Source organism: Desarmillaria tabescens, assembly GCF_030435595.1.
Source record: "Desarmillaria tabescens strain CCBAS 213 chromosome Unknown EV420scaffold_31, whole genome shotgun sequence".
NCBI classification, from domain to species: domain Eukaryota; kingdom Fungi; phylum Basidiomycota; class Agaricomycetes; order Agaricales; family Physalacriaceae; genus Desarmillaria; species Desarmillaria tabescens.
The window spans coordinates 27,816-41,106 of NW_026848330.1; the positions used below are offsets into that span (position 1 = coordinate 27,816).

Below are 13,291 nucleotides of genomic sequence, written 5' to 3' on the forward strand. Positions count from 1 at the left end.
GCCAACGTCAAAAGGTATTTAAGAGAAGAGAAGGAAGCTTGACACTCACTTTCGTCCGTGTGGCGCAAGGGTAGAATAGAGTAGTAGACGTGGCTCTTGAGAGAAATCGTGCTTGACGACGTCGAGAGGCCAGCGACGACAGTATACACTCATTCTGAAGGGATGGCATTCGTCAGATAACCGCGACATAATATAAGCATCGATGCTGGAGGTGGTCCATCGAATGTGGCTGATCTGGGTGTCGCCCACATTCATAGAATCAACGCGAAAAGGGTGTCAGAAAGGTATTGATAGTCGGGTCCTGCGTTCCCCAGGTGCGAAGGTGGCACCGACGGTCCACATCGATGTTGTGCCACCATGTCCGAGCTGGAGGACAAGATGTTGCTCAACATGTCTTCGCCTTCGAGCAGCAGCAGCTGCAGATCGCCTCCGAAGGAAGAGCCACAAGAAGGTATCGGCGTCATGGTGGTGGTAGCAGAGAGAAAGGAATTCGAAAGTCAAAACCAAGAAGCCATGCGCCTTTTATAACTTCAGCGGTGTTTGTGCCACCCAAACAAATCCAGATCCAGATCTCTGCAGCCCGGAATCAATGATATCCGAGTCATCTACAAAGACAAGTGATAAGGCCACCGCATAAGGCCCAGGGTTGGTATCGCTTCCGGCGGTCTCTTGTGGCGCTATCGATGTTGGAACTCATTGGGATCCAACTCCGAGTCTGACAAACGTGCTGTCGACGTTTTGTTGATCGAGTAAAGAATTTTCAAGTCTTCAACAGAAGAGAATACACAGGAAGTCATAAACGCGAGAGTGAACATGAGCCGTCGTTCCAAATGAAGAAGGCCGCGCCAAGGACACGTTCCCCGTTTCGGATATCCGGCATCTTAAATCTGAACCGTTGAAGTGGGCTTCATGTTTACATAAACTGACTTGCTGTGTGCGCTTGAACCCGGAGCATTGGACATCTGTTTGACACCAAGAACTACTTACCTGAAGTCAACTAAAAAGTCAGAATTAATAATAAAAACTCAGGAATCGGAAATTGGTAGAATGCGGAAGGGGCTCAAAAATATCTCTATTCAAGAACGAACAGACTCTCTGACTGGGAGTCGAACCCAGCTTTCGCGCGTATTTTCAGCCAATGCAATGACAGGCGCGTGTACTAACCGATATACTATCAGAGACATTTATGCTACTATTAATAACCATTAAGTACATGGTTTAGCCTGCCCACCAGAATCGGCCATCAATTTCATCCATCCCTTCTTTCGTCAGCTTCCGTCACAAACCTGTCTAATTTACGTGAGTCAAAATCGTCGATTTCTTTGGACTAGAAGGCGCTATTGAAGAATACGGAGACAATGTATCAAGCACACGTAGACTGAGAGATGGCGCTATGGCATCCACACAATCGTTCCTCACACTTCATCTTTCATCGCTGGACTGGAATCTGGCTCAGGCTTAAAGGTCCTATTCATTCTTGTCCTCGTCCTAGACGTGAATCATACATACTACGTGGTCACCTCGTGGTTTGTTAAACTTAGCAGCAACGAGGGAATGGACACGGCAGGCACTACCACTTATCCTTGCGATATAGACACCGGGTGGTGAGAGACCATTATCTCATATTCCGCAGGTGTCGCTTCCTTCTCCGGCCTCAAGCATCGAACACATGGCGACCTGAAAAGTTGTTGCTTCATGATGCCACAAGGGCGGTGCATGGAATCATTGCCGGTCGATTCCATGGGTGTAGTCCGACTCTATAATCTAAGTGCGTCATCAAAGTTTACCTACCTGCCCCCAGCAGGCGCCAGGCACTTCGGCCAGCATTCGGACCCGGGAAAACTTTCCCTCAGCGCAATTAATGTGGCGTGGCACAAGTAACCTTACCGTACTCTCACTAAACCTTCTCTTCTTTCGATATTGATGGCGGATACAAGTAAAGTCAACTGCCCTTGTATGCGCAAAATACTTGGCCAGGACGTATCGAGATCCATTGTCGGGACTCGCCTCTGCCTGGTGTCCCAATCACATCGCATCCTTTTCACTCGGAGGTCCGAACTGAGCGTGTCGGCCGAAACCACCCTGACGGAACGGACGGTCCGACATGTTATCAATTTCAAATATTTTTGTTCAAAGATTTCCCGCAACCACCACTCATGTTAGAGCTCATGCCTGCAGTACAGCGTTTGTTTACTCCGTCCACGTAACTCATGATCTAGTTACGCTCTTTACCCCTTAACCGCCGATTTTTCGAGCCTATGTGTCGAGAAACCGAAGAGGACGCCAGCTTTTCTTTACGACAATTACTCTGACTCGGAAGATATTCGGAAATCGGAACTTAAAGCAGCAGAGGAGGGTATATCTGAACGGAACTCGATAAAGAACGACCACCCTTTGTTACCGTTGGTAGTAATGGGTTATTCTGCAGGTTTTCTCATCTATTCGGGCGTCATGCCCTTGCTGAAGATGTAAGGAGTCATTTTACTACACATGTTTCTGGCTGAGAAGTGTTAACCAGGTTCCTCACCATCTTCTTCGGGTTTTGGCTGACGAGAAAAGGTTTCTTCACGTCCGCTGCGTCTAGAGGAACCTCCCAGGTGCGACACTGTTATGTGTGTTCCCACTGCTTCGTCTCAATTTCAAGAACAGGTAACAATGAACGTCGCGCTGCCTGGCCTGCTCTTCTCGAATATCGTCCCTGCCTTCAACAAGCAAAACGTGTCGGCCATGGGTCCACTTTTCTTGGTCGCCTTTGTGAGTAGTCATTTGTAATTTCATTCGCTCGCTCTGAGTCGCATCTTCAGGTCTACATGGCCTTGGGACTCTTATTCGGCGCGTTCATCCGCGAGTTCTGTTATGTTCCGCGAAATTTTTGGGCTGGGATCTTGATGGCAACAGCTATGAGTAACTGGGGAAACTTGCGTACGTCCGTCGAGTATCTTTCTCTTGTCTTGCATTGAATCGAGGTCTTTCTAGCCACGGCTGTGGTTCTCACTGTCACAGAGCAAAAGCCTTTCGATCCTGATACAGACCCACAACGTATGGAATTTCCCATTTCCACTTGCGTAGGATCTGACCTTCTGTACCTAGTTGGCGTGTCGTACGTTTCAATCTTTATTCTTGCGTACAACATTATCATGTGGATTGGCGGCGCGGCGAACACGCTTGCCTGGGACTACGCTCCAGGTGTACCTCAAGGCGACGAAGCCAACGTTCATGTCAGCTGGCGCGAAAAGCCCATAGCTGCCTTCTTCCTGCGTTTACGGGAGGAAAAGCTCCTTGCCCAACCGAAGAATTCTGATTGTGAGAAGGCTGACGACGAGAAGGAAGCAGACTCGGGTAAGGAAAAGGTACTATCAGTCGCCATGGGAAAGCAACCTGAAAATGACCTCGGAGAGATGGAGACCGACCCTGAGATACAGCTTGCACGCAGGGCCTCGAGGTTATCCGCCAATTCTCCTCGACCGAGACGACCTTCTGCTGGTGTTAGTACTCGTCCGCGGGCAGGCTCATTACTTCCAGCGCCGAATGCGTCCCAGTCTTCCTTGAAAGAGCTTCCGGACACCGCTGTACAGAGTCTGAAGAGCTCATCAGTAACGGGCGCACAAGAACATGGGTTTGCAGAGGACGAGGAGGAAGAGAAACCTGGTCGTTTCACATCCCTCTTTCCTCCTTTCTTGCGAAGAACCTTCAAACCTTTGTCGAGTCTGTTCACACCCATCACGATGAGCATGTATATCGCCATTCCAGTCTCGCTCATCCCGCAACTCAAAGCGCTGTTCGTGGAAGTCGACGGCGGTCCTTACTATCACGGTCCGGATGGGAATCCACCATTGACGTTCATCATCAATACAGGCAAGCACCCCCTTTGTATCGCCGTCTTCTTCCTGCTCTAACAGCTACCTTCGTGTATAGCCGAGTTCGTCGGAAACATTACTGTTCCAATGGCTCTGATCTTATTGGGTGCTTCGTTTGCGCGCATGAAGATCCCGCGTCCATTCAGTAAAATGCCGTTACCTGCGATGTTTTGGGTGTCGTTCTGCAAACTGGCTTTGCTCCCGGTGATTGGTATACTTCTTACCCAGGTGCTAACACACCGTGGTGTCATACCCAAAGACGCGCTGGTCGAGGCAGGTGATGTTTTCTTTACATATGACCGTTACTAATACCATAATGCGCAGCGTTTTGTTGCTATGCTGTTGAGCGGAACACCGTCAGCTGTGAAGTAAGTATATTTTCTGAGGGGCTTTGAGAGACGATGCTGATCATCCTCCGTGATAGTCAACTGATTGTAACACAACTGTACGCGAAGGATCATGATCTAGACACACTATCAGTGAGCCTTCCCTTATTCTTTCGTCTCATTTGCTGAAATAGTTCATTTCAGGCTTTCCTATTGTTACAATGTGAGTTCCTTCCACTTTCGAGCCACCGTTGTCGTGCTAAAATGAGCGACCCATAGACATCTTCATGTTTATTTCAACTGCGTGAGTTGTGCTCCAAATTTCAACCGACTTGGTCTAATTTGATTACTGCTCATAGAACTATAACTGCAATAGCGCTTTCACTCCTATAGATTCTGGAACCGACCGGGCGTGTTTATTTAGGACCTACCCACTAGACATATAGACAAACTTCTACTTGTATACAGTCTCGTTAGCGTATACAGCATTTTTTCACGTTTAATAGATTACACAGGTGATGTCAAAAGACTGAGCATAAGACTCGGAGTCGCAGAGGAGAATCAACGGGACCAAGGTTTTTCAATTGGCGCTCCGTAAAGTTCTTCTGCTTCTGCCATCACTTCTTCATGTCCATCCAGAAAAGGCTTCTATAAAAAAATGAAGGAAACATCAGATACGGGAACGTACAATGTTCGAACCGGGTTGGTCCCTGCGAAATAGATTCTTAGTAACCAGTCGCTTGATGCGTAACAAGTGAAAACAAACCAGTTCTTCCAAGCGATATCCCTCCGACTTGAACGCCGGACCGGGATAGGTGTCTCCGCTTGTGAAGCCAAGAAACCAATCGCAGAAGAAGCGCCATCCCTTTGGGGCAGGATAATACCAAGGATGATGTCTCCGGCTGTTAAGACAGTTCACAAATATTCAAGTTGATAATAAAAAGATGAATTCTCACACAATTGTATGAAGACGTATGAGTCCATCTGATCCTGTACTATGTGGTGGATCCTTGATAACAATATACCCGTGAGGCTTGAATCGTGGAAGTTTGCAGTGCCTGGTGATGAAAGCCCTAAACCCAAAAATCATTCTAAGAAAAAGGTGTGCATATTTCGGCTGTGCCGGAAGCCTGGAACAACGCTCAGAGATACGAGGGACTAGCATTCTTCAAAGTCCTCACCCCACGGCCATTCGTAGTTGATCGTCCATCATGCATATGAATAGACTTCGCACCAAAGATCGCGCACCGGGTATATTCGGTACTCGTTTTCCGATGTAACCCAGTGCCATAATAGCTAGCCAATGACTGCTCTCGGATGGCACCATGTACGCAGTTTCATATTCCTACGATGACCATCTGAATCAGTGATTCTGATAGTGGAAATAGACCGACTTTACTCCATTCTTCCAGTTCCTTGAGGGTCTCTGGAATGTCTTTGATGCTCATTCGTCGGCCAATGTCCTTCCACATCAGAAAATTGCACTTCCGGCACACATATGAGAGTCATAAAGAGTAGACAAAAGACATCTTACCTCCGCCTCCTCGTCGCTGAAGGGGCGCCAGTCATAACGCGCCACCAGACGCTGAGAAAACCATGAGCCGCAAGCAACGGCACGAATTTGAGATCAAACCATGGGCTCCAAAACGAAAAGAGACAGGGTGTACAGTAAATCATCGTTTGACTGTAAAACTCGTCAAAGACTGAAATTAGACTTCTTGATAGGCAGCCACGCTCACGATCTTGTAACGTCGATGAAGCCAATTCATTCTGGCAAGTGCAATATTGCCTCTTGGGGCTAGACATGGTGTCGATTTTGCTGCCGTTGACGACCCTTCCAAGGGGCATGAAATGAAAGTCGAGATGAGAAGTGCCGTCTATGAAAAAATGGCTCGAAACTTCAGATATAAGAGCAACCAATGTCACTCACATCAGTTATCCTCTTTGTGAGCTTTTGTTCAGTAGAAAATTCTCCAGTGTGCAGGAGTAGTTCCGAGATGGATGGCTGTCGAAGTGAATACCAAGGGCACATACATCTGTGTAAGTATATAGCAGCTCACGATTCCGTATGTTTTGAGCAGGGCGACCTGAGCTCCGAGTCGTGTACAAAAAGGCATGTCGTATAGCAGCGTCTCTTGTAGAATAGACTGAGCTTCAGAAGGGCTGGGGGCCGTGGCGCAGGATCCGAATCGGACTTGCACCGCATGTAGGCGCTGATACCTGAGATAGCGAACAGTAGTAAGATATAACAACAGTAAGAGCACGACCAGCGGAATCATCATGGAGAGAGTAGTACGAAAACAGTTAGGCAGAGCGAACTATATCATATTTTTATACCGAGCGCCCCGAAATCAGCGGTGCAATTAGTGGTAAGCGGAACAATCATCGAATGCTGAGAATATCACGGAAATCAGTCACTGTGCAGTTAGAGGTGCCCTGTAGGTGCCAGGCCGTCGCGTATTGGTCTCATGCCAAAGCTCAGACGACTGGGAAATTTTCTTTAAAAACCGTTCCATGCTTCTAGCGCATTTCCAGCATGAAGAACTGCTGAGGGTTTAGGGCCTTGAAGCGTGGAGCGTGAATGGCACAGGGAGTGTTGCGGCATCGATAAAGACAAGAAAACTAGAAAACTGGATTGATTGGTCACCTTGACAAAGAACGAAAGCAGTTCGTTCCGGAACGATACGGACCGACAGGTTCCCTTCAGTGCCGGCTAAGCCCCCACCAATAGTATTCTACTTTCAAACCAAGTCTTTTTAAATGAACAAGGACGAAACCAATACCATAAATGACCACGTCCAAGTGGGTTGGCGGCGTTCAGTGCCGGACTTTCCTGAATCATTGGTAACAGAGTTGACACACATACCATCACACACAAGGTGCTTGAAGCGAGCGAGATTGTCTGAACTCTCGCTTGCGGTCAGCATCACAATGCCAAAACAGCGAACTTGCAACTGGGGGCACGCGTCTATACGTGGCACTGCTATCATCGTTCGTCCCTCCAGTCACATTTACCAAGACATCCCACAGTTAAGGGTGGGGATTTTATTCCTAAGGCACCTCGAATCCTTTTGACAGCCACTGTAAGAAATTTGCCTTAACTTCGTTGGCATGCTCAATGCACCAGGCCATCATCATGTTGCATCAAGCAATGGACGTTCTCTCAAATTTGCGGGTTACATCATTAGGGGGGTAAATTGCAGAAATAAAACGGATTCAGCTACAAGAGATCAATGCACGGACACCATGTGTTGCTGCTGCATGCTCAGTCTTCCTCTCTCAGGACTAATCCATCACCGAGGCCTCCATCGATTTCCTCATCATCAGTATCCGCGGGAGGAATGGCGTCACCGCCGTCACCCACACTTACGATGAGAGCCTTCAACCGCGCCATGGTCTCTTCGGCCTCCCCAGCAGCCTTACTCCTCACTCCCTCAACGTAATCATCCACACTAGCCTTTGGATCCCACGAAATCCGGTGTCCGCGCCAGCCGCCCTTGATATGGATGTAATTCATGAATGAGCGCCATATAGGATCGAGGGCCAACACATCTGAGTTGCCGATGACGACGAGAAGGGCTTGAGCACGAGTCACGGCGACTAAGGCCAGGATGAGATGCTACGAATAAATGCTAGATGGACGAGACATACCATTGAACCGATGGGGACTCGCAACAAAGCCGAGGGTCCGACGAATGTCTGAAGTAATGAACTCTGCATTACTCCGAACGGTAGACATAATGATGATTCGGCGTTCCTATCGGTTGGCATAAGTACTTTCGTGAAAAGCAGATGAAATTTGGATTACCTGTCCTTGGAACTCTTCGGTACTTCCGACTCGAATATCTCTCAACTTCGGATCTCGATAGAATAGATCGAGGATCTTCATCCTTTGTGCATGGTATGGGGTAATGACAGCAATATCCTCAGCACCTATGATCATGTTATTGACGCGATAATCACCTCAGGAAAAAGTACTTACGTATGCCCTTCTTGGCCATTAGCGATGAGCAGTATTTCTTCACGAGCGTCGCTTCACTAATATTGAAGAACGACGGCGACGATTCCTCCCTCTGGTCCCGTCCGACCACAGAATGGAAGACGATCGGGAACTTCTTCGTCGGGAGCTCATCCGAATTTTCCAGGCTCTTCGTCAGCAAAGGATCACCGCAAGCTTGAAGCTGGTTCCCGTAGAACTGTTCATTCGGGAATGCCAGAATATCAGGATGAGATCGGAAATTCTTGACGAGCTGATTGATACTAGACAAGACTATGAGGAGGGTTTATGCAACGAAAAGGCAAGGAAGCACGTACATGACACCAAGTCCTCCACTGATACCGCCATCCCACGGAGACAGACCATAACATGGTCTTTGCATCAGCCGCGCCAAATAACTCTCCTTCAACCCCAGATCCCTCGCCAACCTCGAATGGACAACAGGGCCCAACTGCTTCAGGTCTCCCGCCAAAACTACGTTGGTATGTTTATTCGCAAGGCTCTTGATGGGTATCATGATCTCGGGTTCCTTCCCCTGACCCGCCTCGTCTATGAAGATGCACGCAAAATGACCGGCTTTCACGCCCAAGCCGTGCAGGGCGCCAGCAGAGATGCACGTCGAGACGACTACTCGGTACTTGAGAACACCTTCTAGGGTCGGCATCGCAAATGCTTGGTTGTCGTTGATACGGGAGAATTTGTGAAGCGTCTTGGGGAGGTCACCGAACTTTCGAGTCATTGAATTCATACGGAATACGTCTGTGGCACCGAGGTGCATCAGCTTCTGCGTGATGAGGTCGGCGGCGGAGTTATTCGGTGTGCATGCCAGGATTCGGGTATTGGGATCTCGTCTGAGGAGCTGCTCTATAGCTTCGACGATGGTCACCGTCTTTCCTGTACCTGGACTGAACATGATATATCAATCACACTGTGTGGCATACCACAGAGTGTACTTACGGTCCGAACACGATGAATGGCACACTCCCCTTCGGTTGATGTACAATAGCCGTTACCGTCTCTAATTGTTCCCTATTCCTTCCAATGACGCGGTTTAGAGGCACGAGCTCCTCCAACATGGCCGAAGTGACCGGTCGCGCCGTCGTCAAATGTTCAGGTCCGGGGAACAGGAATCGAGCTGGGTCGTTCTTGTTGACCAAGGCATCGTGCATTCGACGGATGGGGAGACGGTTCAAGACGAATCGTACATCAAATTTGGTTCCGCGATACGTGTTGAATTCGTCACTGAAGCGGAGACTAACGTGCGACATGGACACATTATGCACCCGTCCTTCAAACCAGGCTTTGCCCGGCTGTCCAACGGGACGAACAAGAATGAAGTCTCCAACAAGAACAGAGGGCCGGCCTTCAGCTAGCCCTTCTACTTGAAGTCTGGACGTGGTTAGCAGGGACAAAGAAAGGGGAAACAGAGATACTCACTCGTATCTGGGGTAGTTTGCTTTGATCTCTACACCTTCCATCGAATAGGCGTCTAGATCTTGCCTGTAAAACGATGAGCGTAGAAAATACAGACAACTGAAGTCGAAGCATACCTCATCTGCTCCTCTTCTAAATAAACGAGTGTCTGAAAGTGCCGCGCATACGTAGCGGTAGTGAACGACGAAGGCATGAATCGCTTGAGATCCTGTGAAGCGGTCCTCTTCAAGTATCCCTCCGGAGTGTACAATGTTTCGACGAGGTTCTTAGGAACGTTGTATTGGGGAAGCTTGTATACCCATTTCGTCGGAGTCCAAGTGGGAGGACGAAGGCTCCGTTTGACGGGACCGTCTAACTCGATGTTACGTCGCTTCCGCTGGGTATAGGGAGCTTTGGGCGCAAGCCGTTCATGATCAGCAGGGTCACCGACGGTGGCACAGACCCTTCGCTGGATGACAAAACTGCGATGCTGGGAAACATCGAAGAATACCAGTTCTAGGGTATCTTCAAAACGCCCGGCATAGGATGGATGAAAGGTTATGGAGACCTCGTGAGGTCGGAACGAGCGAATGAATTTTGACGTTGGGCTCACAGCGACAGAAAACCTGGCAAGAGCATACCGTAAGTTCCCGTTTTTCACCAAAAAAAAAAAAACACCGAACGAAAAACCGAAAAAAAATCTTTCAAGTAAAGCGACCCATCCCCTGATATGACATAACCAAAAAAAACTTACTTTACGCCATGATCGTCCTGCTTCTGAGCAGAGAGTATCCTGCACTTTGTCATGGAAATTAGCACGCCCGTATCATCTTGATCCGTTCTTTGCACCAGTACAACGACCGTCGCTGGCTGCTGCTCAGCGTCATCGACAATTCCGAAATCGATACCTTCTAGGTTAGACACTGTGATGCCATTCTTGTTCCTCTGAGCATCCTCCAGCACCGTCTCCAGTCGTTCCTGGACCGTATGCGTAGCAACATGAGCCTGCAGTTCGTTCTCCCAAAATTCTCGAGTAGGACGACAATGAGGGCACGGTTGCTTCGCTCGACCGCCGCCCTTCCTCCGCCTAGCTACAGGCGGTTGGGTCCCCGCAAGGATCTTCTGATGGCGTTTGCCACGTATATGGCTTTCATAGGTGTACGTGTAAAGAATGAGCCCGCAACTGCACTTGGTAATGTCATGGCGCAGCCTGCACATCCCTGGTGGTTGTCTGCACCCGCTAGGAGAGAGGGAATCATAACACCATCCAGCAACCATGGTGATTGCAGGAGCAGAGTCACAGATACCACGCTCTACCCTCGTGGGTGAAAAAGACAATGGACGCAGTGTATGTAAACAATGGCAAAGCGTAGTAACAATGTTGATGACTCAGCAGCATCGAGCCGAAATAGACGTTGAACTTGCTCCTGGAAGTTGACTAGAAAAAAAAGTTCGATTAGATTGAGATTGGGGGTAGCCGCGACGCTGTGAAATTATTAGAAAGGCTAAAATCCCGGCAAGCCCTTGTGACTCTCGTCATTCTAAGTTCTCTGGGTCGTTAATCATTGATCGTAGGCAATAAGAAGGTTGCAGCTCCGGATAAGTCTTCGTCGGCTTCAGTAAGGATATCGAGGTTTGGAGCATCAACTGCAGAAGAAAGTAGTCGGTCAGCACTGTCCAAAATAGAGCGCAGATATTGCACCAGAAACACCTCGGCCGCAGCATGAATTGAATCTGATTACTCTCATCAAGAAACTCGTAAAGTTGTTCAACGGCACGTCCCACAGAGTAGAAGACCAGCACCAAGAAGTCAAGGAACAAAAACCACTCGTAGATTCCCGTGTAAAAATACATACATTCCGTTAACTTTCCGATCATATGGGCGAACACTCCCGCTTCAATCAATCTAAAGCTCGCTTGTCATCTTCCAACAATGGCGAAACCTTCTGCCACACTTCATGATAGTCATTAAGCCATTTCATTTCTATGACGAGTCAGCACCTGGAAATCATATCGTTGCAACAAGTCGCACCTTCTGCAGTCAGTAATGTTTTATCCACCAATTTCTTATGAATCGGACACCTACGGGGCAATTAGCAGACAGAAGACACAGAATGGCCAATCCAACTTACATCATGACATGCTCAAAACCCAGGTATCCTTTATTACCAAAATTATTTAGCGTCTGAACCTCCTTGACCAATACGATGTTCTCTATCCGAATGCCAAACTTCCCGTCGGCATAGTAACCAGGTTCATTCGACACCGTCATGCCAGGCTTGAGTGCATTCGCGTTTAAACCTGGTCACGAACGCATCAATTTCAAACCCTAAACGCAGAAGATATGGAACTAACTGATGCGGGTGCCAATACCATGAGGTCCTTCATGGACATTGAGGAAGTGGCCTACTCCATGACCGGTACCGTGTCTGTAATCGAGTCCGTCTTGCCACAGCGCTCGACGTGCCCATGAATCACTAAAAGTAAATGAGCATCTATCAAAGGCGGAAAGTATTCGGCAGGGACATACATAATGTAGCCAGTTGTGCCATTAGGGAATACAGCAGTATTGATCGCAATATGACCCTGGAGAACTCGAGTGCTTGCACGAATTTCCTCCGGCTTCGGTGTACCAAAGTGCTATGCGCAAGACGTCAGCAATAGTTCGCACGCTGGTACAAGACGAACAGCACGTACCCATGTTCGAGTCACGTCGGTCGTACCATTGAAGAATTGAGCTGCACGATGGATACAATGAACAATGAACCGGGATGAATATGTAGACATACCTCCTGAATCGCACAGGTAGACCTCTTCCTTATCAATAATGGCAGAATCCTTCGAATCCGGAGAATAGTGTATGATCGTTGGCATAATCAGTCACTCTCTGGCCCACAAAAGCATGCACGGCCCTCACCAGCATTGGCACCGGTCGACGAGATTGTAGGAAAGCTTAGACCCTTGAATAAACCTTGCTCACTGACATCATCAGCCAACACTTTTACACAACATAAAGACGACTCACGCTCGGTACTTTCCAGTTTGCCTGCAGCACCCCACTCCGACAGCTTCTTCCCTTGGTTAAGCTGATCTTCGAGCCAGGAGAAGTATTTCACCAAAGCTGCACCATCACGATGGTAGAAGGGCGTAGTTGTCCTGAGGCAAAGTTAACGATGGGACGTAGACCAAAACCATAGCGCACCTTTCCAACAGTCCCAGCTACTGCCAAACTCGATTCGCTGTACGATCCATGATGCATGGACCATATGCATAAACGTTGGGCCGTGGGCGCGAAGGACGTGAAAGTCTACACAGCTGGAGCCTCGGATAGACTGCGGGTAGCTCTGCCAATCGCAACCGGGGCTCCGACAAAAATCAAAACTAGTCTTGTTTTTTTTGGAATGCGGCCACATAGGAGTAGTTATACAGGGGTTGGTAGATAAGCATGTCCGCTGGTTAGACATCAAAAGTAGTAGTAGTAGTAGTCGTCGCACTGGCAAGCGGTCCCTAAAAAGGAAACAGCCAATGTTTTCTGCGCCGTTGCTACCAAGCCTTGTCAATGTACTAAATAGTATCATCACGTCAATGTACTTTATAGTAGCATCGCAGACCGCGTAGGACCCTGCCGCTGTGACTGACAACATAGTGCCGATAACTATGCAGCGTCTCACGGGATCGGATCCATACGAAGGGACTAG

General features: G+C 48.5%; 4 protein-coding genes and 1 non-coding gene across 5 annotated transcripts; 1 reads left to right on the forward strand and 4 right to left on the reverse strand.

The window, feature by feature from the left end:
* Window positions 1–1,091: 1,091 nt before the first annotated feature.
* On the reverse strand, window positions 1,092–1,181 carry EV420DRAFT_t183. Its single transcript has one exon. It is a non-coding gene; the product is annotated as a tRNA-Asp (tRNA).
* Window positions 1,182–2,288: 1,107 nt separating this feature from the next.
* On the forward strand, window positions 2,289–4,688 carry EV420DRAFT_690281 (auxin efflux carrier). Its single transcript, XM_060483094.1, has 12 exons — window positions 2,289–2,468; window positions 2,519–2,597; window positions 2,650–2,754; window positions 2,805–2,922; window positions 2,977–3,039; window positions 3,091–3,855; window positions 3,916–4,130; window positions 4,182–4,225; window positions 4,282–4,336; window positions 4,388–4,406; window positions 4,463–4,487; window positions 4,543–4,688. Exons 1-12 carry the CDS (start codon window positions 2,413–2,415, stop codon window positions 4,574–4,576), a joined length of 1,578 nt encoding a protein of 525 aa, XP_060327899.1. The 5' UTR covers window positions 2,289–2,412; the 3' UTR covers window positions 4,577–4,688.
* Window positions 4,689–4,716: 28 nt separating this feature from the next.
* Window positions 4,717–6,449, reverse strand: EV420DRAFT_690326 (uncharacterized protein). Its single transcript, XM_060483095.1, has 10 exons — window positions 6,114–6,449; window positions 5,923–6,060; window positions 5,817–5,867; window positions 5,718–5,768; window positions 5,578–5,667; window positions 5,365–5,528; window positions 5,140–5,313; window positions 4,950–5,085; window positions 4,872–4,893; window positions 4,717–4,806 (listed from the first exon to the last, which is right to left on the reverse strand). Coding segments are annotated over exons 1-10 (930 nt in total). The 5' UTR covers window positions 6,216–6,449; the 3' UTR covers window positions 4,717–4,804.
* Window positions 6,450–7,448: 999 nt separating this feature from the next.
* Window positions 7,449–11,022, reverse strand: EV420DRAFT_1630404 (P-loop containing nucleoside triphosphate hydrolase protein; the record flags this gene model as incomplete). Its single annotated transcript, XM_060476116.1, has 10 exons — window positions 10,348–11,022; window positions 9,731–10,219; window positions 9,618–9,680; window positions 9,138–9,569; window positions 8,498–9,085; window positions 8,166–8,443; window positions 7,992–8,116; window positions 7,835–7,940; window positions 7,637–7,783; window positions 7,449–7,612 (listed from the first exon to the last, which is right to left on the reverse strand). Exons 1-10 carry the CDS (start codon window positions 10,869–10,871, stop codon window positions 7,449–7,451), a joined length of 2,916 nt encoding a protein of 971 aa, XP_060327901.1. The 5' UTR covers window positions 10,872–11,022.
* Window positions 11,023–11,494: 472 nt separating this feature from the next.
* EV420DRAFT_1645721 (peptidase M24, structural domain-containing protein) lies at window positions 11,495–12,467 on the reverse strand (the record flags this gene model as incomplete). Its single annotated transcript, XM_060477817.1, has 7 exons — window positions 11,495–11,577; window positions 11,626–11,675; window positions 11,726–11,894; window positions 11,949–12,070; window positions 12,124–12,233; window positions 12,291–12,331; window positions 12,383–12,467. 7 exons carry the CDS (start codon window positions 12,465–12,467, stop codon window positions 11,495–11,497), a joined length of 660 nt encoding a protein of 219 aa, XP_060327902.1.
* Window positions 12,468–13,291: the final 824 nt, after the last annotated feature.